At 41.2% G+C, this 23,841-nt stretch overlaps 1 protein-coding gene across 2 annotated transcripts in view; it reads left to right on the plus strand.

Annotated features, from left to right (window-relative positions):
* The window catches only part of cemip (cell migration inducing hyaluronidase 1), a 211,604-nt gene extending 189,250 nt beyond the window's left edge, over positions 1–22,354 (plus strand). For both annotated transcript variants that reach the window (XM_080493578.1, XM_080493577.1), the window contains 9 exons: positions 974–1,154; positions 2,102–2,317; positions 3,672–3,883; positions 12,685–12,870; positions 13,384–13,588; positions 15,011–15,097; positions 16,282–16,439; positions 18,341–18,441; positions 19,445–22,354. In XM_080493578.1, the coding sequence (XP_080349704.1) occupies positions 974–1,154; positions 2,102–2,317; positions 3,672–3,883; positions 12,685–12,870; positions 13,384–13,588; positions 15,011–15,097; positions 16,282–16,439; positions 18,341–18,441; positions 19,445–19,572 (1,474 nt within the window). In that variant the 3' untranslated portion in view covers positions 19,573–22,354. The remainder of the gene's footprint in view (positions 1–973; positions 1,155–2,101; positions 2,318–3,671; positions 3,884–12,684; positions 12,871–13,383; positions 13,589–15,010; positions 15,098–16,281; positions 16,440–18,340; positions 18,442–19,444) is intronic.
* The last annotated feature ends 1,487 nt before the right edge of the window (positions 22,355–23,841 follow it).

Raw genomic sequence — 23,841 nt, forward strand, 5'->3', positions numbered from 1 at the left:
CAGCCCTGCCATTTCCGTGCAAACAGACATTTTTTTCAAAATGTTAATTTGTAAACGCAAAGGTTTTCTGAAATTAAAATGCAAAAATTATGCCTTTTCACTCGAAACTTTGTGGAAACAGGGGCCCGCATGGATGTCCGGCAACTCATATTTAACTTGTACTGGCTTGATGTCATCGTACATATCAAGAAATTACTGAAAATCTGACATAAAATACTTTATTCTCCATACTGCCATAGCTGCGAGGGTGTCACAATGTGCACAGGACTTGATAGATCACCTGTATTCAGGGAGTTGAAAGCACAGCTCAGTCCTCCTTCAATGATTTGGTCATACAAGCTTAAGTACCGCTTACATTTTTAATAAAAGAGAAGTACGTCTGCAAATAGAGTTCCCTGGAAACATGTCTGCCCCCACGGGCTCCGGCTCACTCAGAGGGGACGGGTGCAGATCCAGAAGATCATTCCTCCACCTTCATAAAAACATACAGTGAGTTTCAGTTTCGCCTGATTTCAAAAACAGACAGTAGCTAAAGTGAAATCCTTTCCCCATTTTTTCTTATTTATTAATTTCCTGACATTCCTCAAGGAAAGCTTTTAAGAGTTCAAACCAGAGAAAAAACACACACTGTGGGTTGAAATCAGAGTTTGGTGCTCTCAGACAGCGGTTCCTAACATTATGGCTCGAGGAATGACTGCAGGCTGCAAGACCCCTAAACGCTGGCAGACACGTGCACTTATCGCTTTTCCCCCAGTTCTGCTCTCGATTGTAGAAAGTGTCTGAATATTATTTTCTCAGAAATTTCCAATCCAATTAAATTTTTTTTTGCCTCTTGTGAGCTCTGGCTCAGCCTAATGGGGGTCAAAGTCAAAGAGCAGCTTCTCAAATCTCAACTTTCTTCACTCCATCAGCAACACACTGAGTGTGAACGTGGGTGCTGATCTGTTGCGTGTGGGTTTGTGTTTCCGTGCAGTGATTTTCCCATCCGAGGCATGCAGATCTACGACGGGCCGATCAACGTGCAGAACTGTACCTTCAGGAAATACACGGCGCTGGACGGACGGCATACCAGCGCCTTCGGCTTCAGGCTAAACAACTCCTGGCAGAGCTGCCCCAACAACAACGTCACTGACATCACCTTCGACCACGTACCTGTAAGTTTACTTCCTCGAAGTTTACCTGCAGTTACTCACGTTGATTTTAGGAAGCGGCTGTACTCAAAATCGAGCGTTTTCATGTTGGAGGGCCACTTCAGCGTTTGAGTAGAATAAAAACCACACGATTATTTCACAAAAAGCTATCACTCATTGTAAATATTGTATAATAGTACAACACTGCAAACATATTTTAGTACCTAATAGTTCCTAATCCCAACACTAGACAGCACTTACACTCATCTTCCTTCATATTAAACCAAACACAAGATACTATAGACATTTTTTGGGTTGGGAAAGTGCAAAAACATTAAAAAATCAGCATATTCTGTTTTCTCGTCTCCTATTTTTTTTTTTCAGCTCTATGTTCTGCTGCTTCTTTTGAAGAGAATTGTGTTTTATTATTTGGATTGCATGTATAAGCTGTCGTTTAAATTCTTGGGGCGGGAGGGGTTAAATAAGAGGAAATAAACTATTATATTTCTGACTTCAAGTCACAGACCTGAAGTTTAACACCTCTGCTATACAATCTTGATACCAGTGGTTACGTAACCATAGTATTTATGATATTTAGAATCAAAGTTCCTGTGAATACAGGCTAAAGTTGATTTTATATCCAGTCACATTATTTTCATCCTGAGTTAATTGAGAATTAATGAATGGTTTCTTTTCCCGTAAACTGGAGCTTAATGAAACGGAGCTTTTCTTCATAGCTTTGGTCATTGTAACTGTAATAGAAAAGTAATGTGAATAGTAACCTCTTACTCAGTTTTTAGACTTGTGTTATTCACCAAACAGTAAATAACAATAAACGTCTGGACTGATCAAACTTTATCCTATAATTTAGATTTGAAGAAAAGTTAGACTGTTAGCTGGAGGACTTTCAGGTGACAATATCCTGTATATATAAAGCGAGACCCCCGTCTGATTTATCTCCCTTGTTATAGATCACGTCGCGAGTGTTTTTCGGGGAGCCGGGTCCTTGGTTCAGTCAGATGCAGATGGATGGGGACAAGACCACTGTCTTCCACGATATTGATGGCTCTGTCAGCGAGTACCCCGGAGCCTTCCTGGTTAAAGACGATAACTGGCTGCTCCGTCACCCCGACTGCATCGACGTGCCCGACTGGAAGGCGGCGATCTGCAGCGGGAACTACGCTCAGGTGGGTCAGCGAGTCACGATGGCCCTCTTCAGGACTCCACGTTCACAAACAGACAGAGACGCTGCTCTTTCAGGCATTTAATGCCCTAAATCCAGCCTTGGGCTTGAATTTCGGTCAGTCCCTCTCGTGAGCTCTACTGAGATCAGGCCATAAAATGCTAATGAGCTGTGTCTGTTTGCTGGTAGCGTTTAAGGGGAGAAAAAAAATGGCCACTCATAATGTCAGAAGGAACATAAGTTACAAACCTGATGTGTTTTGCAAATTCAGACTCTTTAATACATCAACATCTCAGCTGCGATGAACTGTTACACTAGAACTGTATTTCCATCGGCCCATACTGAGTTAGTCTGTTTCTGAAAAAAACGGGAATCAGGGAAATTGATCTTGGTCTGATATTTTGATCAGATTGGAGATATTAGGGAGTTTTAGTAAAAGCTGCTTTGTTTGATATAAAGACACATTTTTTGAACTGGCTGTCAGGAAAACAAATCATAAGTACAAAATGACCAACCTGAAGCGCAACAGGTGCAAGAATCTAACTGACATGCCTCTAATAATCATATATATTTACTCTGGATGTCAAATACAAACAAAATCCTTGAATGTGATACTTCTTGGGATACTATGCTTTGCCTGTGATCATACGTTTATGGCAAAGTTTTTAACTCTGCTAAACTTGTATCTTAAAATTTCACACTAATTAGATTTTTTAATTTTTTTTTTTTTAATCTGATCTGTTGGGAACATAGCTTTAAACACTATGCAAGGAGATAGATCGTATCCCCCCATGATAAAAAGAATAAAAAGACTTCAGTGGATGTACTTTATTAAAGGAGATGATTCATAAAAAAAACTTCGCCAAAACTTTGAGAATTAAAGTTCTCAGTTGTTAGTTCTTAGATTTTATCCTCCTGCCATCAAAAGATTCCGAATTCAATAAAGAAGATGATTCATAAACAAAATTCCTCGTCTGACAGCACTTATATAGATTTTCTCCACCCCATTTTTCCTCGTTACTCATGAACACACCCATGTACAAGATCGCTCAATTAGATTCAAGTTGGGAATCTTCCCGAGTAAACTGAGCATATAGAGTCGTCGATGACCACTTCATTGTTTTTTCGCAGCGTTTTCAGCTCAGTCGTAATTCATTCTTTAACCTGATTGTTAGTAAATGACTTTGAAGAGCCGTGAAAACAATTTGTTCCTGGAAATGAAGTTATTAATGATGAACTCCAGTCGGAGTTTCATGGTTTCATGGTTCATTCTGAATGGATCGAGACAAATGGCTCCAAGTGGGTTCTCAAACGTCATGTGTCAAAAGAAGCGTCCCACTTCTACCCGTTTTCTTCAGATCTACATCCAGACGCGTAACCCCGCGAACCTGAACATGCACATGGTGAGGGACGAGTACCCCGACAGGCCGCTGACACTAGAGGGCGCCCTGGGGAAGAGGAAGCACTACCAGCAGTTCCAGCCTGTGATCACGCTGGCGAAGGGCTACACCGTCCACTGGGACCAGGCGGCGCCTGCAGAGGTCACCATCTGGCTCATCAACTTCAACAAGTCAGTGCACACCACAGCTCCACTGCGTACAAACACGAAGCACGCACCCAGCACTGGAAATTTAACATGTGGTATTACTGCACGTTAACTTAAAGTAATACCACAGGTATTTTTTTATTTTTTTATTTTTTTGCATTTGGTGGCACTCGTGAGTCTTTTTATTATTGAGTTTGTTTTCAGTCCTCATCTGTGGATTTTTTCTGGGTTTTGGCTCCAAACTCTTTGAAAACTGCAGGTTGACTCCAATTCTTTTAAAATCAGACTGAAACCACTTATTCAATGTGATGGAAAACTACTGAGTTTAGGGTCCCATTTACACAATATTTTACAAGACACCTGTTTACAAGACACCTGCTCGGAACCACTGAAACGGCAATATTTTTAAAATGCTCAGACACCAGCTCCGTTGAAACGGCGGGAAAGTACAACTTTTTGAAACAGCACCAACCCGTGGCCTGGCATGCTTACTACATTGCTAACTACAAGTTTCTCTGTAAACACAGACAAAAAGAATGTGTTTTTATTTAAATGGTAAAAGGATTTCACTGATGTAGCACTTTTCTACTGATCAGCAGCCCCCAAAGCACTTTACATTGTTAGTCACATTCATGCTTTCACACGCCAATGTAGGCGGCTTCCATGCAAGGTGCTCAATCCATCGACTGGGAGCAGTTTGAGCGTCAGTGTTTTGCTCATGGAAAATTGGACGTATAGGTAGATAGATGGGGGATCGAACTTGAAACATTCAGATTGAGAGATGACCATCAACCAACTGAGCCAAGAAAGTGCCCAAAAAAAGCTGCATTCAGCCAGAAGGTTGCAGGTTCGATCCCCAACTCCCGCTGTTCATATTTTAAAGTATCCTTGAAGCCCACTGAACCCTGAAGTGCTCCCAATGGATGATTCAAGCACCTTGCATGGCAGCCTCCTCCACTAGTGTGTGAGTGTGTGTGAATGACTGAATGTGACTAACAATGTAAAGATATTTCAGAGCTGCTGAAACCACGGAAAAGCACTCTATATATGAAATTAACCATTTGCCTTTCCAGAACCTTACTCAGGTAGAGGATTCGAGTATTGTGATGAATCGGACTATTGTGATCTTTAAAGCTAAGCTCTCTGTTTACAAATACGCCAAATACAACCCAGTTGTTTCGGTCACTTTTACGGAGAAAAACCCAACAAATCCAAAATGAGCAAGTAAAAGTGACGCCGGAAAGGGAAAATTCCATTTTAAGATGAAAAAACCTGCTGAACCAGACTCAGAGGTGGAGACTTCCTGCTGTTCCTGTTGGGGTCGGGGCAGGGCTCGGCAACCTTCACCACTCAAGGAGCTATTTGGACCCCACTGAAAAAAACACACTGGGAGCCGCAAAGCCCTCTTGACATACTGTATAAATGAAGATAACGCTGCATATATCGAGATCAACTTGTTTGCTACGTATAAAACACTGGGGAATAGCTGATTAAAAAAAAAAAGAAGAAGAAATTAAACAATTTAAAATGAACAAAACATGTCTAAATTAAGTCTTTCAACGGTCAGGACTCAAACCCTGGTCTCCCTGCCTTGCAGGTAAGAACCATTACCACTGGGCTACTGTGGCTACATGGGTAACATGGCTTTCTACAAGGATTTTATCACGACGTCATTCAGTTAAATGTTTTTGATAAAAGTTTTGGCCCAAATTAAAATTCCCCTTAAAAAAAAACACAACGTAAGTGAGGAGGGAGGGAGGCGGCGGCTCCTCCTCTCCGACCCAGGAACTTCTGACCCACCTGGAATAGACCAGCACCTTCTCCGTGTTCTGAGTCATCCGTCCAATATTATTTAATTGACAACTTTGTGCGAGAGTTCATGTTTTTAGAACCATGAGTGTGAGTGGTGTGGCTTTCAATGTCATTCAGTTGTGATGTAAATCCTGGTTATTCAGTGTTAAGTGAAAAATTGCCACCGTCTGTGGCAGTGAACGTGAAAAAATGAAGGATGTTCGTCAGTGTCGTTCAACCACGCAGCTCACCACAGGGAGCCGCAGCAGAGGGTTGCCGACCCCTGGGTGGATACAAGGAGAGAAAAAGATAGGACAGACAGACAGATTGTGGGAAAGGACTCAAACCCTGGTCTCTATTCAATTCAGCTGACAGAGATCCACGGGCTGATCACGAACTTCCAGCTCCACTGTCAGAGATCCTGCAGAGAGGTAGAGAGAGGGTTAGAGTACTTAGAAAGACTCTGTACCGACTACAGAAGAGACAGCACAGACTTGGCAAATGTTGGTGACATGTAATAGTGACACGTGGTGAGTGAGAAAGGAAGGAAGCTCAGTGTAGGTCCTCCATCAGTCCTAACCAATGGCAGCTTGACTAGAAAACGGTCCAGGTTGTACTGAAGCAGCTCCAACTGGAAGCTTGATTAAATAGAAAAGTCTCAATACCAACATTAAAAGTAGAAACGGTGAAAGCAGCACTCTGAGAACCAAGTGTTCTTCTGGGGAGAGATGGGACTAACAGTTCTTTAAGATATGATGGGACCTGGTTGTTAAGAGCTTTATTGGTTAAAAGGAGGATTTAACATTTTATTCCAGATTTAACAGGGAGCCAATAAAGAGAAGCTAATATTGATTTGATCTCTCTTGCTGGTTCCTGTCAGGACTCTCGCTGCAGAATTTCATATTAATTGAAGACCTCTTAAGCAGTTATTGGGACACCCTGATAATAGGGAGTTACAATAGTCTACTCTGGAAGTAACAAATGGTTCGATTTTTCAGCGTCGCTCTGAGTTAACATGTTTCTAATTTTGGAAATATTACGCAGGTACAAAAAGGCAGTCCTGCAGATTTGTTTAATGTGAGAGTTGAAGGGTAAGTCCTGGTAAAGAATAACTCCCAGGTTCCTCACAGTGGTACTGGAGGACAAAGTAATACCATCTAGTGTTACTGTATCTTTAGATCATTTCTCTCTCAGATGTTTTGGGCCAAATAAAATACCTTTTGTTATATCTGAGTTCAGACGCAGACGATTACAGCTCATCTAGGCTTTTATGTCTTTAAAAACAGTTTTAACAAGTTGATCAGTATCATCTGGTTTCATAGATAAATAGATTTGTGTATCATCTGCATAGCAATGGAAGTTAATGGATTGTTTCTTGATAATTTTCCGTACAGAAAGCATGTGTAATGTGAAAAGTATAGGTCCTAGTACATAGCCCTGTGGAATTCCATGTTTAGCTAAAATAACAATATGCCGCCTCTTTTAGGGTTGAAAATCTCCTCTTGGATTCTCACCAAATTTGCCCTGATGTATATTTAATCTGGCTTTTTCCCACCATAGGAGTTACTTTCTGAGAGAATCTGCTGTGTTTCGATGTTTTAGTTTTTAGGTATAAAGAATAACTGCACAGGCACATGTACAAAGGTTATAATGCAATGGAAAAGTGTATCTCTACATAATTTAGTCAAGTGAATCTTGCATATATTAAAGTTTTGTTACACAAAGTAAAATATTTGGGGATTTGTTATGCTTTTGTTTTGTTTTGAGCTGCGTCTGTGTTTGTGTAAATTAAATGAAGAAAGAGACTTTACACAATACACAGAACAAAATTAAAAGAAATCCTTCTTTTGTCATTTTTCCTGACAATCATCAGATTAAATATATATTTTTCTGATTCTGAAAAGATTAGACAGTTTTCTTACAAGAATCCTTAGAAACTTGAATATGATTTTTATTTTCAATTCTTTAGGCGCATTGTCCTACTTAAAACTCCCTGTTATTGGAAAAGCATTAAAACAAACACCCAGAGGGAGAAAGAGAAGGAAAACTCCTTCTGAAAGGTCATTTCAGTCCACTTTAATTTAGTTTGGTTTTATTCACACAGCTCCAAATCATTGCATATGAACTCTCAGAGCACTATATTTTTTTTTACTTTTTTAGAATAACACAAGCACGGGGGAGAAAAAATCTTTTCAAGCTGAACACATTATTTTTCGGATAGTACATGGTTTTGTGTTCAGGGAATCGGTAACTCCTTTTTAATAAATACAACTTGATATGGAAGAGAGACACTTGAAGGCCTCGGACATATTGAAAAGTGTCCAACAATAAGCTCAACGCTATGATTTATCACATTCAACTTTCCGAAAAAGTCCGAAAAAAAACGGAACGATAAGACATGTTCACCAAATAAATGATGTTTTGAAGGTCTTATCTAATAACTCTGATTACAGTATCCCGTGATTATGACTATCTCGTAATTAGAGGATAAGATCTCATAATGAAAAGATCTGAATCTCATAATTACAACAAATGTACCGAGCACTGAGAAAGTATTCAAACGGCGTGCTTCACCAGTCTACGTTAATTCACGAGGACACATCCTGGAACCAACTTTGGACTCAAACCAAAATAACACATGTGCTCAGTGTTGAATTGAAGCATATTTGGCCTAAAGATCCATTTTGGTCATTTGTTTTGGATGTTCAGATGTCAGTGTTTTGTATCAGTTCCTAATCTGTGAAATGAATTAGAAAAACATTTCCTAAACTAATTATTCAGACGATTGGTGAGGGAGTTAAAATAAAGATCTAAAATTAATAGAAAGGTCCTCCTCTGATTGATTATGAGAAGATTAAGGTTGTTTTCAAGCTTTCGTATTCGACAAACATTGCAGCATTTTGTATCTTTCTAGCTGAGAGTTATTATCACTGAATGGCACCATTTGGTATTTTTATGTTGTTTTTTTGAGGCATTTCAGAAACATTCTGCTTCAAACCATTATGTTTGTCCAATATGGATTTTTCTTTTTGCCCCTCAAAAAAGTTAGAGTATCTCCTTTAAGTTTTAAAATGTCATTTAGTCATTCGCACTCATTAAATACCTCCGATTTTATGACAAATTTATTTCACTTCGGCGGTTTTAACTGCTGGTCACAGGAAGTCTCTTATTAACTGTTAAAGACCACTTTCGGTGTCTAGTTGTGCACTGGAGGATTAAATTGCCCACCTACCCAAATTCACACCCTTGTTTCACAGTTAAACCTAAAAAAATGGAGAATATGTGTGTATGAACAGAGAACTCTGCCATTTAAAGCTCCTATTTTCTAATGTCAGGAAGCATTAAATCAATCAAATGTAATATTTCCCTTCCCGTTTTGCGTGCACTATTAGATACACACTCAGCTGTCCTTGAAGAAAAAAGCCCGACGTTTCTTATTCAGGCTCTGACTCATGCTCTTTCTGAGAGAAGTGATGAGCAGTGGGTATGAGATGTGATATCTCCAGACAGTGTAGGCCGCTCCCAATCTAAAAATACGCATGCAACGTCTCGATTCGAGTCTCTGAAATCCAACCATCCACTGGGCTTTAACATGCACCGAAAGATCTTCATGCTCTGGAAGATTTTGGCTAAAATTAGGTTTGGTTTTTAGCAATCATAACTGTGTTTCATGGATGTGGTCAGTATAGAACTGTGTGACACTTCTGATATAGACTCTATAAAGTGTTTTATTCGGCTTGTTTTTTATTGAGACAATCTCGGGCCACCTCTGTGATCTTGGTTCTAAATAAGGTTCCTGCACCTCAGGTCAACAATGAATCCCTTAAGATGTACACTTTGAATATAATGTATCTCCTCTGGAGGCTACACAGACCAAAAATATAATTTTTAAAAGAAAAAAAGGTTTTAAGTCGGGTCAAGTTTCAGGACGCTATTTGTGGTCATGGTGTGGTTTGATTTGACAAAACCATTGTGGCCCAGCGGCGATAAGCTGCAATACCATTTACACCCCACTCAGGTACAAATCAGGTATAAATATCAGGTAATTTCGTCTGAGGACTGCGAGTCGGAATCATACAGAAGTGGGATTCTTACACCTTTGCAGCCCCACTTCTTATCTTTACCAGAAATTACAAGCTTTGGGCTACAATTTTCTCCACTTCGCAACTATACTTGAATCTGTAACTGTCGGTGATAAAGTCACATTGATGTACCACACTATAAGACGAGGACTGTGGAATAGGAAAGACAAACGATTCTACTCTTTATTGCAGTTCCGCAATTAAAAGTTTTAAAAGCGAGGTAGAGTCGGGAACATGCCGAATCCCGACCGCTCGGCATGATTCAAAACGTCAGGATGTGCATGTCTGCGTTCATTCATTCCTTTATGATGGCCTCTTTACTTCCTCTTTTACTCCTCAAGTAAAACAGATAAACAATACCACTCACTAAAATGAACAACAACAAATGATTGAAGTAAAAAGATTCAGTGATAAATCATGAAAGTGATGAAGGCAAAATAAGACACGGGGAAAGAAAAGGACCACACACCCAACTGGCCAAGCTATCGTATGGATTATCATGATGAGGTAGAGATATTGAGCTTAGCAGAGTCTAAGAGAGAGGTATTGTAAGAAAGGAGACCATACCTCTTTAAAGTCAGAAAGGTTTTCTCCAGGTGTGTATTTTATCCGTTCTAAGTGGAGAGTATTCGTAAGTTTGTTATTGTCCATCTATGGCTGCGGTGTGCATTTGTGCTGGAGCAGTGTTTTTTACCCCACTGACATGGCGACAGAGCCCAAGCGTTTTTCAAAAAGTTGCGTTTTCGGTGGCTCTAAGCCCCGCTGTTGAGTAAACGGTTGTGGCTTCAGTTCTGACAGTGAAGGTTAAAAGTGAGTGTCTTTACTCTCTAATCTCTAGTTTCTAACAGTTGATTTGGAAAAAGAAAAGCTTTAAGGTCCGTCAGTATAGATGTAAGCAGCTTGGTGGAAACACCACTGACGTGATTTATCAATGATTCATTCAAAATGGTGAAGTGGCTTTTGTTTGCACACTGCACCGACAACGTTCTCTGAATCAACCGAGAGCAAAACGTCCCTCAGCAAATAAAAGCACCAAGTATCCTCATTACTCTATCTTTTCCGTTTAGCTCCAGTTAACAGCTGCGTGTTTATTTCCTGGGTTTTCTCTCATTTGGCCCAATGAGCAGAGTGAACTATCAGAGGAAAACAAATCAATCAGGAATCTAAAAAATCTCTTTACTTTGTGATTTCAGTCCCAACTTGTCACCGAACGTAAAGTTTGAATGCGCAGATGTATATCATTTGAACTGTAGTTTCTGCTCTGTGGATGGAGACGGGACGAGGTGAAATGATGCGGCCACGGTGGTTCAAAAACACAACCCACGTTTCGCGTTTTCACTTGTTAACAGTGTAAACGAGGCCTAAGTTCATCAAGTGAACCTAACGCAAAAAAACTAATTAACGCACGCACACACACACAGACACACACACACACCTACAGAGAATTTACCCAATAATGTGTGTAGATTGTGAGAGAAAGCTGGAGGAATCTTGTTTCAGAGTTTTGGTGATCGAGCTACAAATCTCACATGTCGACATACAACCTGCTTACCCATCTCCTCTGCCTTCAGCCAAACGTTTCCATGAAGCAGAGGTTCAAACCCGCCTCTCACGCACTTCCGCACACACATTCCACACCCACACACACCTGGCTGATTGTTGCGTGAAGAAAAGCTGTGCCTGATGCTGATGAGCTGCTTTTCTCATGACATCACTCCAAACTTTTAATGGCGTCTTTGCAGGACGGAGCGGGGATTAAATCCCTGCCTGCACACATCCATGTTCACTCGGAATTCACCATGAGTGACTTCATCAGCTCATTCTTCACACACCATCCATCTTTTTCACCACAGAAATGGGGAGAGCCTCACTTTGTGCCCTGTCCTCCTCCCTTCAGATGGTTTTTTTTTTGTGTTTTTTTTTTTTAAACCCTGCAGCCTTGAGCTATTTCGATTGCATAAAGGCTGGTTGTCATTTCAGGCATGTCAGTTAATCCCCGCAGCCCGAGTCCGCCCTGGCGAGGGCATGCTGGAGATATAAACCTCTGCCGCACACCGATGGCCCCATCTACAGGCCGCCGAGACTCCCAGCATGTGTAGATCGCTGCAGATCGAGCTGAAATATGACTTGTTTGTTTCAGACTTGAGGAGGAAGACAGCTGCTGTTTGTCCTTTGTGGGTTAACTAACTGATCACGGCTTAATGAGCTGCTCCGTTTTGCTTTGTTCAGCATTACTGTAACAAAATGCAGCTTCCGCTCAAAGTTTCAAACTCTTGATGAAGAGTATTGTGGCGAGTGTTTATGTTTGTCGTGTGGTTAATGAATCGCAGGCTTTGTGCCAGTTTGTGAAGCGGATTTCACTTTGGCCAAGTTTTGTCTCGTTTCATCTTCGTTCAAACGGCGTCTTCCTCTGTAACCACATGGAGCGGAGCATCAAACTCACTAAACCTACCACATTCAGACTCACCGTTTGGCTTTATCGTCAAACTACTGAGCAGGAGGGATTTACTTTGGAATCGAATCCACCCGGAGGTCAAGAAAGCAGCCGCAAATCACGATGCTCCCTCCAACCATATTTTGCCATGTGGTGGTCAACTTGGCTTTATTCTGCAATCTTTGATCGTTGCAATTAATATAATTTTTCTTGGTGGAAGGTCTTTTTACACACATTAAGGTTACATTTTGTGAAAAACTGAAATCCTGGTTTGACTCATTGGATTTCTTATTGTCCAACAGGTTTTCAGGAGTTTCTCCTTTAATTTGGATGTTTCTTAGCTGTTTTCAACAAAAACACGACATATTACAATAGTTTGTGCAGTATTATGATAAGTATGCTGAGTCTGTTTACACTTCTAAATGTGAAGTATATCCCTTTGTATTATCAGTTCTTGCAATAAACCATCAAAGTTCTGTTGGTTCACGGATTTTTCTATCCACTTGTTGTTCTTTTAGAAACGACTGGATCAACGTGGGCATCTGCTACCCAAGAGGCACCACCTTCACTATCATCTCGGACATCCACAACCGCCTGACCAAGCAGACCCGCAAGACTGGCGTGTTCATGAAGACGACTCAGAGAGAGAAGATGAACCACGCACACCAGGCCAGAGGCTACTACTACCTGGAGGAAGACACCAGGTCAGACACACTCACACACAGATGAAAAACAACAGCGTGCTTTGTCATTTTTATTTTTTACCTTTGCCAACTCACAAATGCAAACACGTTTCACCTCCATGTAATTGAGTGGAGTAATATAAGAAAAGTGCATCTTTGATTTCCAATGCAAAGAAGCTACCTTTGGTTGTGTTGCTGTTATGAAGTTCGTCAGCAAATTATGGAGGTTTATGAGTTTATGTGTTACTCACAATTATTGTTGTACTGCCAACTTTTTGTTTTAGCATAAGCCAAAGCTGTACTGTTACTAGTTCACTAAACTCCTATTTATTGTATTGACAATAACTGTGATGCATTTGTGGCTCGGAATACATGACAGCTTGTGTTTTGCATGACAGCAGTTCATCTCACTTTATAGAGCGTCTTCCTCCCACTAACTGATGTAACGTCATCTAAAATGAATGAACGGGGATTATTAGTGATTTTAAATGACCCCGGGGAATTGATTTTCTGGTGTTTTGGTGTCTCTTGCAGCCTGCTCTTCCTGAAAGTGAAGGCCCATAACGACCGGGAGCAGTTTGCCTTCTGCTCCGTCAAAGGCTGCGAGAGGGTGAAGATCACAGCCGTCATCCCGAAGGGAAGCCCGCCCAGCAACTGCCTGGCTCAGGCGTACCCCAAACACGCCGAGCTCCCCGTCGTAGACGTACCCATGCCTAAGAAGATCCCCAACGCACGGCTGGTGAGTTTGGGAGCATCTCTTTTGGGTTTAGTGGCTCGTACTTGATGGCGTGGTGTTTTTTGTTTGCCTTTTGTCTGACGGAGGATTCCAGTTGTTTAACAAGGCCCCGCTGACGTGCCCACTGACATTCAAATACAGTAAAACATAGGCGTCCTGATGTCTGCCAGGGGCCAACATGCACCAGCACCGAGGATGTGGTCATAGATGAGCAGCCTTGGAATTTCCGATGCCATTTGGTTGAGTTGAATTTGTGGTTGGCACGATACTATTCAGTGAAAGCGAACAGCCGCTCAGCCTTGAGCTGAAATGTTGTTGGGTGATTAAAAACACATCACAAAGGTGAATGTCAAATGTAGACGTCAGTCAGACTGACGACCATAACAAGCTCCATAGAATCAGTGCCCCCAAACTCCTTTTCACCCTGAATAAAACTTTATTTTTGACTGGCTGAAAGCCTGATTCGACGGCACCACGTGGTTGAACCAGTATAAAAAGCTACCAGAAGATCCTTAAGTGGCCCAAACAAGCCCTGCAAAGAGTTTGTCTCCTTCAGCATTAACAGGGAACATTGAAGACATGTTTTAAAGGCACTTATGACATCATAGAATCTCTTTTTTTTTTTAATTGCACAATAAAATGATTCACAAAGTGATTCACATGTTAAAAACAGACCTGCCCCCTTCACCCCACCCACTCGCTCAATGTGATCAAAATAAATACAAATAGTAAGGCACGACTGCTTTCAGGGCTCATCTGGGATTTCCACTGATAAAATGTTTGGAACCTCTGCTTCAACCTTGAAACAAGTCTGAAGTTTAAAATGTAGTGATTTATCTTGTGAAAACCAGTAAAAGCACACTGACTCACGCTCGTTCACATCAACCTGTTGACCCCTAACTTTAGAGAAACCCTGATCCTGTACGCTGGGCTTGGCCGCGGCTGAATCTGATAATGTCATGCAAAGTACGGAGTTGGCACGTAAACTGTACAACCCCACAGATCATTTTTCAGATGTTTTCATAAGAAATCCATTTATCACCTCTGCATGTTTTCCCAAGGTCTGCCGTAACCCGAGTCCAGCCAGTCTCACTGTAGAGACATGCAGCCTGTATTCATGAAATGCATTCCACTTTAATAACGCCCCATCTGCCGTATCCTCACCCGCACCCTGTTTTCTCTCGGTCTCCTCCGGCTTGCGTTTCCCTGCAGCAGAGCCTCATTCCGCCCCCGGACAGCAATCACGGGGAATCTAATCTCTTTCTGATATTACAGAAGTGGCATTTGCAGCTGTCAGTGTTTCCTCTCATTTGTTTGTTAGCGCTGCAGACTGTGGTGAGCGAAAACTGGCGTTGATCGGCTCCCGTGAAATGCCAAATCTTGTGTATTAATTCCAGCGCTGTGCCTGCGCTTGTTTCCCTCCAGCACACGCCGGAACACTTCCTGGAGGTCAAGCTGGAGTCGTATAACACTCGCTTCTTCCACATCAAGGAGGACTTTGCCTTCACCGAGGTATTTTAAAACTCGTTGTTGAGTTGCTGTGACATTGAGGGACCACTTGGTGCCTATTCCTTTGGAGATATTATGAGCGTGTGAAGAAATTCACCCTCTCTGTTATGTTGTAGATCAGGGTCAAACACATTTTAGTTCAGGGGCTACGTTCAGCCCAATTTCAACTCGAGTGGGCTGATAAATTGGTGTTAATGTTGCATTATGTCCACTACTGTTAAGAAATTTGTTTAAAAAAAATCTATATTTTCTTTAAAAATTTTCTCATTTGCTTGTTGTTTTAGCGGGCCAGATTGGAGCCTTATGATTGAAACTCCTGTTGTAAAGTTTGCAGCTGTAATGGTCATGCTTTTTGCACTATTTTGAAAAAAACTAACAAAAAAAAACCTCCACATTAACAACAGATAGAGTCATCCAATTCTCAACGGCTTCATTATGTCTTAAATAATCTCTCTTTCAAATTCAGTCGTAGTAAAACAAATGAACAAGATTACAGCTTTTTTTTCCCAAATCTTATATAAAATAATATTCTGTTCTGATAACTTTCATGAAACTCTCTGTTTTCTATCTGGTGATGTACATAGACTGACAAATGTGCTAGTTTAACAAACAAAAGTATCTACACTCCATCAGTGAATGGAAAACTTTTCTTCAATTCCCTCTGAAAAGTAGCACTTTGGCATTTTGTTGATGGATATTATATTATCTCTGACTATTTGTGAGCCGTGCACAGAGCAGCTTGTCTGGGATTTAGTGGCTCACAACAGAGTAGTTTGGTATTCTGTGCAAAATGCTGATTAATTCTAATACGTGTCCTTTGAAATACTGTGAAAAACAGACATTTTCATGAGTTTATAAGACGTAGAGAAGACATTTGGTCCTAGTTTTCTTTTGGAAGTTAAGACTTCCCCTGATATATTCACATATTTCCACTAAAAAACTGCCACGATCAGGTGTTTTTTTTGTACAACTATATACAAAACACGTGTTTCACACTAAGATGTCAAAAGTGAATTGTTTTACATTTAAAAAATCTGTTTCTGTCCAACATAAAACACAAGCCTCATCACAGTGTGACATGATGTGTTTCTCCTCCTGCGTAGTTCCATCATTGGTTTTATTAAAATGAGCCAGAATTGTCACCTTATAGGCCACGGTCACATTATGCTATGCTCGTGTTGTTGCAGGTGAACGGAAAGAAGTTGTACCAGCCTGAGGACGGCGTCCAGCTGACGGTGATCGACGGCCACGACGGGAAAGTGGTGGAGAGCAAAAACTTCAGGAACTCCATCCTGCAGGGCATCCCTGCACAGATCGATAACTACGTCAGCGGGTTGAGAGACAGGTGAGCGGCTGGAGCTACACCAGCTACAAAAAGAAAAATAACGACGCAAAGGCTTCCAAACGGGATTAAAGGGGCAGATCAGAGGTATAAACACAATCTAGTTAATGTAGTAGACCCCCGGCTAGCTCAGTTGGTAGAGCATAAGACTCACAATCTCAGGGTAGTGGGTTCGTGTCCCACGCCGAGTGCCACCTTCCCGTGGGCTCACCACCTGCAGGAAGGTTCTTGTGATCCGCGACCCAGAAATGGATAAGCGGAAGAAGATGGATGGTTAATGTAGCAGATCACAAGGTGTTATAATAATTCATGTTTCTATGTGACACAGCTAGTAAACGCAGTGCTGCAGGATAAAACTACACTATTATCATTAGGCTGAAGTTTGTGTCGGGCCCGCTTCTGTACCCAATATAATATAATAGAAATACTGTAGTATTAGAAATACTACATTCTTCCCAGGAGTAAATTCTCAGTAGTGTTGGTCCAAACAGAATACGGTAGGTATTTGAAATACATTAAATATATACAGTGTGTACACATTACCAAGGGTCAACACTAACTTCTTTGCCTTCCAGATACTCCACATTTTCAGATTTTTTTCTCAGGATATTTGTTTATCATCTGAAAAAAAGTTGATTTTGACGTCACCATTTATTACTAAAATGAGATTTACAACTCATCTAATGTTAATAACGCCATTTAAATTAATACTTCTTTGAAAAAAAGATTTTCTTTTTATATTAAGATTCATTTACAATAATTATAGTTTTTTTTTTTCTCAATTGAGAAGTCTGAACACATTTTTCTTTCATTCTCTTGTGGTTTTTTTTGTTGTTGTTTTTTTGCACGTTTCTTTCTTTTTTCACTCTCCAACAAGCTTCCACATCTTTCCCAAATCCAAACGTCTGATCCACCGTCGCTGCTGCTGCTGACATGAGGAAACTAAAAATAAACCCAAAATAAACCAATGAGAATCCAAACCAGCAGTCACGTGTGCGGTTAGTGCAGAAGACTTGCAGTTCCTCGCTGTTGCCTTGTGATAAAGCTGTACAGGGTTGTTTCTACAAAAGGAGAGTAAGCAGAGAGAGAATTTACACGCCAAGACCATTTAATGTTGAGCCCTGCATGACAGTGAATCAATACAGTAAATGCACCACCAGCTGTGTTGGACTGAATTACGACACTTTTCAATGCGAACCAGCAGCAGTTTGAGCTTCTGTGTTAACCTGGAGCACAGCCTTCACTCCACATGTACATCGATGCGTCTTCACAGCTCCTGAAACAGAGGTTTTGTGGAGAACACTCTACAAAACCTGCAACTTTCAAGATAAACTTCTCACATCCTCACGTTTTCCTATTTTCCTTCTTCTAAAACATCGACTTTGAGGTGAAATTATATTGAAGCAATCCGTGTTATTCACCTGTGTGTGGTTTTAATGTTATGGCTGATCAGTGTATGGTAACTATTTGTTTGATAACTCAAAAAGAGCTCAATGGGCTGGCGGGTTCGATCATGGAAACCAGGCTCAAGTCAGTTGCACAGCTGCTATCACTCGTGAAAACACGCTTTTTGGGTTCATTTTGTAAGAATTTGTGGAAAAATCCTTCAAAAATAAATCATGAAGATGAGCGTCTATTAACAATCATTGGCTTGTAACAGGTTAAAAGCAGTACTTTAAATGTCTAAGGACTCTACAGAATTGATAAAGTATTAGACGTTATTGCATCATAATAAATCCAGCTCATTGTGTTTATGATTCATTTATGTAGAAAAAGTGGACATTTCTGAGTGTTTGTGTGCTTTTTCCGGCCACTGGACTTACCCTCTAGTATTCTTTGACATAAAAAGACGTAGCAGCTCCAACATTAAAACAACGAGGCGTCTTTCTCCTCCTCTCCACCAGTTCCATCGTCCTGGTGACGTCTAAAGGCCGCCTGGTCACCAGAGGCTCCTGGATCAAAGTGCTGGAGAGACTCGGAGCTGACAAAGGCATCAAACTGAAAGGTGAGCACGACGGGACGTCCACCAGGCGTCTGAAGGTTCAGGAAACACGAGACCCAGCAGCTTTACCTGGACGGCGCGTTTCAGAAACAAAGCAATTGAAAATGCTTCAGATTAACAAACATTGCAAGAGCAAAGCAAAGAGGAAGGTGAACGAAAAACGAGGGAAGATGAAAACTGAAAAAAGGTCAAATGATTTCAAACTGAAGACACTGGAATAATGTGTTGGAAGGCTTGAAAAATCTGAACAGAAACTTGTCTTGAGGTCGAGTTTAATGTTTTATTTGGATGAGAGCACAGAGACAATTGAAGGCAGGTTATGTGAGCGAATTCATTGGAAGGATGTTTTTCTGAGAGCATCTTAATAGAAAAAGGTATAAAAAACTGTTATCAGTGTAGCAGTGTTACTATCGGGACAGTTTCATGTCTGTTTCTGTTTCTGCATTTTCATTTCTCAAAAGTTTTGCATTTCCACTGCAACATTTTGAAAACGATGTAGTTTTGATGTAGGGCCACTGGTGGGCTCTGTTGGTGGGTTTTTTTTGTAATTAAACGACACACGTGTGCAGAGAAATGATACGCGTTAAGCATTAATAATGGGACTACACGGACATTCGTATGGACAGACGAAGAAGTTGGATTGTTGTTACAGTGACTGTCGACTATAAAACAAGTCCCAGGAAAAGATGGGGTGGGAGTCATGACACTCTGGAGGAAACTTTGTTCTGATTGTCCATCCTCATGCATGTACAGACGAACTATCTACCACTGCCATGGAGCGCATGAGCAGTTGCAGCGTTTTCAAAAAGTTGTGTTTTCAGTGTGTAAATACAAAAATGTTTCTGAAACGGAAACAAGCCTTGTCCTGTAAACAGGTTCGTAATTATAACGAATAATCCGTCCCTTCATCCATTTGTCCTGAATTATCACCACTTATTGCAGGATTTTCGTCTTGACTGCCTCTGTACGTCTGTCCTTACCTGAGTGTCATTTATGGTCTCTGCAGATAAACTGGCCTTTGTGGGCTTTAAAGGCTCCTTCGTCCCGGACTGGGTCCACGTGGAGGTGAACAGCGACCGAGCGAAGATCCACCAGGTCCTGCCCGTCCCCGTCGTCCACAAAATGAAGCTATGAGCTGCAGGCAGAGCGGGGAAGACAGACAAGTGACTTCATTGACCCCCTCCCCTCTGAGATACTGATACAGACCCCCCTGAAAAAATACACACACACACACACACACACACACACACACACACACACGCACTGCAGAGTCAGTTGCTTCAAGCCATTGGTCCAAGATCAAGTGGTGTTTATTGCAGGTTGGGCGGTGGGTAAAAAAAAAAAAAAATAAATGCTTTGGTATGCTTTTAAAAAAAACAAACAAACAAAAAAAGAGGTGACGACCGTCTATCAGAGCCTGCGCTGCCCGCGATGAACTGAATCTGTCTAGGATCTCCACCAGAGGGCGATGGAGGAGCCACCGCAGACCCTCGGGCAGAGGCGTCGGAGGTCCTCGGCTCAGAGCGGCGCCTCCACAGACGTCACCGATAGATATGATCGATGTTGATTCTGTTTTTTGGACAAAACACTGTTGTTGCATCGCTGAACGCCATCGTTCCGTTTACATAATGTTAGCTTACTAGCTGCAGTAACCATGGGGTTTTTGTCAGATATTCATCGTTGCTACGCTGTGGAAACTTTAGTTACTCGCTCAGGCTGAGGTGGAGGTGTCAAATTAATTCCGTCGCTAACTCTCCCCCGGTGGTGACTCGGGACATACCACGGTTCTCTGTGGGGGGTCTCTGAGGTGGTCCAAATTAGATTTGCACATGTCAAAGAGACTTTTTTTTTTTAAGAGTCTGGATCAGAATGTGAGAACTGTCCGTTGTGTCTGTACGTTGGCGTGTCCACCGGTGTTTGTCTTCACTGTGATGTTTTGGCAACATTTGAGATCGGAGAGGGGGCCGGCTGCTTTTCTTCGAGGCAATCTGTTGGGTGCGCCGAGGGAAGAAAAGATAGAGCTGTCATCGTGAAATCAGAAAAAATGTCATGTCTCTATGATTTTGTGTGAATCTTAAGTGAGACCCAGAATGGATGGGTGAGTGGGATGAATACCGTCGTCCACGCTGAGGGGGTTATAGAGGCCAGTGCAACTATTATTTTGCGTCAGAAACCACAAACCGTTCCAATATAATAGAAAAGTGCAAAGAACTAAGAGGATTAAACTGCAAATCTAATGTCTGTGACTTCTGGTTCGCCTGCAAAAATGTTACGTTATATTCAGTTACAGGAAGGTTGGTACGCTTTCTCCAGGAGACTTAGAATTCATCCAAGGATTTAGTGGAGTAATGTTGTTTCTTTTCCACGGATTTCCACTTCTGTCTGTTTGCAGCATCTCAGCCGGTTAAAAGTGCAAAATGCAATGTACAAGGTCCACAACTTTTCTTTCTGCCAACGTGGATCATTGGAAATGCTCTTCAGTGGCTGGTGTTCACATGTTACTGTCCTGTTTACTGCCTTACATTTAGAGGAAGAAAAGACCCCTTTCTCACTGGGCTGCAGACATTTGGGAGGGCAATCAGAAAAAGAGTTTCTAAACTATATCGAGGTCTTTACAGTAATCTTCTAGATTTTGCAGGTCTGTCAAACCTAATTCAGTTCCTGCAAATTAGAACGAGTGAGGAAACCTTCAGCGTGTCAGATTGGTTTTCATTCAGGGTCAGCAGCTTCTGCACTTTTATCACTTCACTTTAGTTTGCTGTCCCGTGAGAAAATTCAAATCGTAATAGAGTCAAGGATTCTGGATTCTGTTGCATTGGTCCGTCCTTTGCATTGAGGGCTTAAGACACCAGAACCTAAGTCTTCAACTCATCCTGCAGGTGTTGTGCAACATGCAAACTGCAGGGTATTTTCCACCTAAATTTAAATATGTACAACGCTCATGCAACATACGTACTAATTCAGTGTGACTCCATTTGTGATTTATTGTGCAGCCCAGTGAGGTGGGGAGGGGGGGGGGGGCTTGGTTCATGTTCACAGTAGAACTCTGTGCTCTGGACCTTCATGAGCTGCAGTTTCTGATGCAAATGTGGAACAAATCCCTTCAGAATTATTCTGTGAGAGCAGCAACACAAATGCAGGTGGAACGTCGAGCTTCTTCTAGGTGTGTCTGAGAACAGGTTTAGAAGTTGATTGATTTTTACTGTTGTGGTTAAAAAAAACAACAACAAAAACAAAACAAACAAAAAAAAAAACCTGTTTGGTGCTTCACCTGCCTTGTTTCATCCCAAACTCTCACTCTATTGTGACTTTTCTTTATTTTTTTGATTATGTTTTGGAATGAACCAGCAAGACGCCCTTAAAGATAATAAAGACTAAATCAAACCGTCCTGTGAATGTGGAATCAGGAAGGTTTTAAATGTGCAATTTCCCCCCTTTTTGCATTTCAAATCTTTGATCTGGCGATAGGAGGACAAAAAGAAAAAAGGAACACCCCCCCCCCCCCCCCCCCCTCCCCTTCGCCGAAATAGCTGGTCTTTTTTCGGAGGTTGTAGCAGTAATTTCGTGTTTTGTATGTTTAATGTGTTTTTAAAAATCCACAGATTGCTAAGAGATATATTTTATACTTATTTATTGTACAGACGCAGTTGATCCGAATCTTCAAAGGACATCTTTTGAGTTGTAATGTTATTCCAGTTCCTGTATGTACACTCTCTGTAAGAAACCCCCCCAAAAACCATTAGAGCTCCATTTTAAAAGATTTGCACCAGAAACTTGCTGCACACATGCATATGACTCTCGGTATAGTCGGCTTGTTTTAACTGTACATCAAATGGATGTGTTGTATATGTGGCTTGGGCTTGTAAAGTGATTGAATTTCTTTGAGGACTTTTTGTACAGAAATAAAGAATGATGAACAGTTTGTCTGGTGCAATGATTTTCAAATGCTTTGAGCCTGCGTTTCATTCAGAAGTCATGGTAACATATCAGATCATATTTCAACATTTTATAGCTTATTTTATATTTGATTGCAGGAATAAACCTCCAGAAACTTGGATTTAGATAGATGGATGAACGGACAGTCAGACACTTTGCATTACTGCATGTGGGTTAACACTTATTTCCGAGGAAACTGTATCAATGGGGTGAATAGGACGTAAAGAAAGGAAACCAATTGAAAACCAGGAAGTAAAATGTTGCTGCTTCTGTTCATGAAAAGCACAAGTGTCATTTATTTCCGTAGCTTTAACAGTTTTGAATGTCTCCACAAAAAAAAAAGTCGATTTAAGCGTCTGATTCTTGACAATTATTGAAATGTGGATGAAACCTCCCTTTTAGAGGGAAATGTCATAATCCCCTGCACTTATTGTTTGTGGTACAGCTACTTAGGTATTTCTACTGGTGGCCAAATGAAGCATCGCGAAGCGTCATGAACCACTTTCTTTATTTTCTGACTCCCACCAGATGGCGCTCTTGGTTTTAAGATGAGGGCTAAATAATTGGTTTTGAAGTGCGCTTTCAAACATTTCTTCAGCAGACAACGCCATCTAGTGGCTTCAGAAAATGAAGACGGTGGTTCATGAAGCTTCATGAAGCACTTCACTAGGAATTTCAACTGGATGTGATGAGTTAAAGATGATAACATTGACATTAATCATTGTGTGGAAATTCATTATTTAATGAAAAATGCACAAAAACAAAAAGCTTTGTGTATTTTTATGGGGGTGGTGCTAACAGTCTTCATCTTTACATGCCTGCAGTCGGGAGGAGTTCAGTAGAAAAGAAGCACATTTTATTTATTCTCTAGAATGTCTAATCAAAGACTTTTCTCTATACTCCTCTGTGAATGTCTCCAGATCTCTTTCTTCTGATGCCAAATGTGTTTCTACACACCCAGGAAAAGATGTACAGTTAATCACTGAGGTCGGTGTGACAGTGACTCCATTTGTTTTGGCTTTGGTTGTTCTCTCGTCTGTGGCCTGTCACACAACATTCAGACTGTTTGGGTTCTGATGGGGACAAGAAGAGCTTCACAATGCAGCTCTTCTGCCCTCTGCTGGTTGAAAGACAATCCTGAGCAAGTGAAACCACCTTCTTCTGGTCTTTACTGTTGGTGTTCCCGTTGAAACACAGTGTTTAGATAAGGGTCTCAGTGAGACGCTGCCATGAAGGAACCAGTTTAAAGGAAGCTTGGCGACATTCTGATTCTTCTACTTGGTCGACATGTCTGCAGAAGATGAAACCAAAGACATCAGGCGGCTATGGTTTAGTAGTTATTTTGAAGCCATTGAGAACACAAGCTGGAGTTTTAACCTTTTTCACTTCTGCATTCATTCAAATTTCTTTCAAACATTGAATATGATTTAATTATCATGCTCAACATAAGTGCTGCTTATCTGTCTT

Source organism: Lipophrys pholis (genome assembly GCF_963383615.2).
Source record: "Lipophrys pholis genome assembly, chromosome: 2".
In the NCBI taxonomy this organism is placed as follows: Eukaryota; Metazoa; Chordata; class Actinopteri; order Blenniiformes; family Blenniidae; genus Lipophrys; species Lipophrys pholis.